General features: G+C 34.2%; 1 protein-coding gene across 1 annotated transcript; it reads right to left on the bottom strand.

Annotated features, from left to right (window-relative positions):
* Window positions 1-1,186: 1,186 nt before the first annotated feature.
* LOC147337440 (uncharacterized) lies at window positions 1,187-3,044 on the bottom strand. Its single transcript, XM_086262516.1, has 4 exons — window positions 2,933-3,044; window positions 2,636-2,743; window positions 2,310-2,517; window positions 1,187-2,120 (listed from the first exon to the last, which is right to left on the bottom strand). Exons 1-4 carry the CDS (start codon window positions 2,971-2,973, stop codon window positions 1,656-1,658), a joined length of 822 nt encoding a protein of 273 aa, XP_086118642.1. The 5' UTR covers window positions 2,974-3,044; the 3' UTR covers window positions 1,187-1,655.
* Window positions 3,045-3,356: the final 312 nt, after the last annotated feature.

Raw genomic sequence — 3,356 nt, 5'->3', positions numbered from 1 at the left:
ACTTAATGCTAACTGTATTTGGACTTCTTGCCAAAACTGTGACTCCAGAATAAACCATCATTCTAACTTCACACTTAAACCGCAGGTCCAACCAACAGCAGATATTTTGATTAGATGTATTTATTACCCTATTAAGTAGGCCATATAACTTCTTGGTTCTTAATGACACAAAAATACCAGAGCTTCTCATGGGTTCTGGAAAGCCAGAGAGATGAACCAATACTATAGGCTCAATACAACATGTCTGCACCTTTATTTGTAGACATTAGTCACTACTGTTGACGAGTCACATGCTCAGTTATAAAAATGAAATCCATTAAAAGCATTGGTTCCCAGGGTCAAGAGCTTACATTTTGTCTATCTGTGAGTTTCTGCAACAGCAAAAAGAAAGAATATCTTCACTTTATTTTTAATGCCCAGAAGAAGAGCATTTCACATGTAGAGGAATAAAAAAAGAGCTATTACACAAACCTGCACTGCATGTTTGCTTCTTTGTGTCTTTCTATATTTTTCTGTGCTTCTTACGAATCCCTGTTAATGACTGAAAACGAGCAGTTTCAAACTTTTGGTACCACTTTACAATAAGGCTCCCCTTATAGATGCTAATAAATAGTTTATAGCTATATTATTAATTAATCTGTAAATGCTTTATAAACCATTATTAATGGTTTATTATGCATTAGTTGAGGGTGAGAAAGAGGAAAAAAACTGACCGGTTTCTTGCCAAATAGTGAGCCAAATGTGTTCACCTATATATTTCATCTAGAGTTGCTATATTAAACATTTTAGACTAAGTTACTATCCTGTAAGCACAATCAGCATTTGTAAACATATTTTTTATCATATAAAATTGTACTTCAGAAATGCATTATAAATATCCACAACTATCAATCGGAGCTTTGTTGTAAAGTGTAAAGCATAAAACCATTTATTAATGAATAATAAATATTTATAAATGCCAAATGGGAGCCTTATTGTAAAGTGTAAAACATGTCAACATTTATTAAGGACTAATAAACATTTATAAATGCCAAATGGGAGCCTTATTGTAAAGTGTAAAGCATAACACCATTTATTAATGACTACTAAACATTTATAAATGACAAAAGATAGCTTTGTCGTAAAGTTTAAAACATGTCAACATTTATTAAGGACTAATAAACATTTATAAATGCCAAATGGGAGCCTTATTGTAAAGTGTAAAGCATAACACCATTTATTAATGACTACTAAACATTTATAAATGACAAAAGATAGCTTTGTCGTAAAGTTTAAAACATGTCAACATTTATTAAGGACTAATAAACATTTATAAATGCCAAATGGGAGCCTTATTGTAAAGTGTAAAGCATAACACCATTTATTAATCACTAATAAACATTTATAAATGACAAAAGATAGCTTTGTCGTAAAGTTTAAAACATGTCAACATTTATTAATCACTAATAAACATTTATAATTGCCAAAAGTGAGTCTTAAATGTATAATGTCACCATTTATAACACTTAGACCTAAATTACAATCAGTGCTTGAAATAACATTTAACTACTGTCAAAATTGGCAATGTATTGTAAGAGTAACACATGTAAAATTAAATGTGTTTTTTAAAACACCAAACAATCACACACTCCAAAAAAAGTTCATGCCAGACTGGTTCAAACTGGAAATATTTTTTGTATGTCCTTAAATAAGCGTCCCAGTGGTCCATCAGGGTGTCGCGAACCAAGCCAAGATGACCGCTCAAGAACCATCAGGTGTTCCTCCAGCAACTTCTCAGTGCGATTTCCTCTTAGTCTACGGACATGTCCTTTGATGGTCATCCAAGCCCTTTCGATATGCTGTGTATGACTGCCAGATTGAGGATCTACAAACCACCTGCTGTGATTTACAGTGTAATGTCTGTACCCTATGTTTGTCAAAACATTCTTGTAGGCTCTCCACTCATCACTTATAATGGCACTACCCAACTTAACATGCTGTCTGATCAGAGGAACAAGGTGGCGCCTTGATCGTTTTTCAACAAGTTTTAACACGAGCCTTCGCCTTTTGTCTTTAATTCCCATCATTCCAAATACCCATTTCTTCCTTTTCCATGCATTTCCAAAGCGTCCACGTGCATACTGAAAACAAAAAGAATAAAATTAAACAGAATTAAAATGAAAAAGAATAAAATTAAATATCTACAAAGAAACATTCAAAAAGATGGTTGCTTCTACTAATTTTTTTTACTTATGGTAAAGGTTTCCATGTTTAGAGGACACAGTCAGATCTGCATTGATTCTAACAAACCTGTCTGAGAGTTTACCAACCTTTCGCTGATGACGGAGACAGCTTTCATCTATAACCACAAATTCTCTGTCACCACCAAGACGGTGTCCATTGTTTATTCTGTGTCTTTTAATTGCACGTATACAAACATGCCGAATGTGTCTTGCCATGCTACTTAGTGTTCTGGAGCTGCCAGCCACTTCATCATCGATCATATCTATTTGTCTGAGCCTGAGCCCTTGTGAAAATCTGTGATAGAAATTGAGGCAATTATTACTTACTGAGGCCCTAATTTTATTTCACAAGTCTCGTATTGGTGTTCAATTATGAAAGGTGCATTGCTATTAATGTCTACATCTACATATACCTGTAAATGAACTTCATCCAACTGAAAAGAGATGTTTTTGATTTCTCAAAGAGGGAGCCAGTTCTAATTGTTCTGGAAACTTTCCTATGACTTGCTCTTTTGCAGCACCTGAGAACATATCAATGAGTTAAGTAAAGAAATGGACCCTTAAACAAGAGCATTAATTGAAAAGATAATCACAAAATTAAGTATGAAGAAAATAATAATGAAAAGAGGTTAATGCTCCCTCTTGCATTGATAACTGAAATATTTTGTTATATTTACTACATGCACTACATTATCATGCATTATACATACCACATATATTGGTCTTTCTTCACCACGGAAATCATTTTCATCTTATGGTGACAAACAGGACATCTAAGCTTCTTTTTTAGCAGGTGTTTCTTCTGCAGCCATTTAATGAGCCTTAGTGCCTTATACAGTGGGGCAAAAAAGTATTTAGTCGGCCACCGATTGTGCAAATTCCCCCACTTAAAATGATGACAGAGGTCAGTAATTTGCACCAGAGGTACACTTCAACTGTGAGAGACAGAATGTGAAAAAAAAAATCCATGAATTCACATGGTAGGATTTGTAAAGAATTTATTCGTAAATCAGGGTGGAAAATAAGTATTTGGTCACCTCAAACAAATCTCTGGCTCTCACAGACCTGTAACGTCTTCTGTAAGAAGCTTTTCTGTCCCCCACCCGTTACCTGTATGAATGGCACCTGTTTGAA

This window comes from Aulonocara sp. 'chitande type north' Nkhata Bay, linkage group LG2 (assembly GCF_057382095.1).
Source record: "Aulonocara sp. 'chitande type north' Nkhata Bay isolate Kocher_YH1m ecotype deep benthic linkage group LG2, A_spYH_male_GT1.1, whole genome shotgun sequence".
NCBI lineage: Eukaryota > Metazoa > Chordata > Actinopteri > Cichliformes > Cichlidae > Aulonocara > Aulonocara sp. 'chitande type north' Nkhata Bay.
Note: the sequence above shows the minus strand (reverse complement) of the source record. Positions and strands in the feature narration are given on the sequence as shown.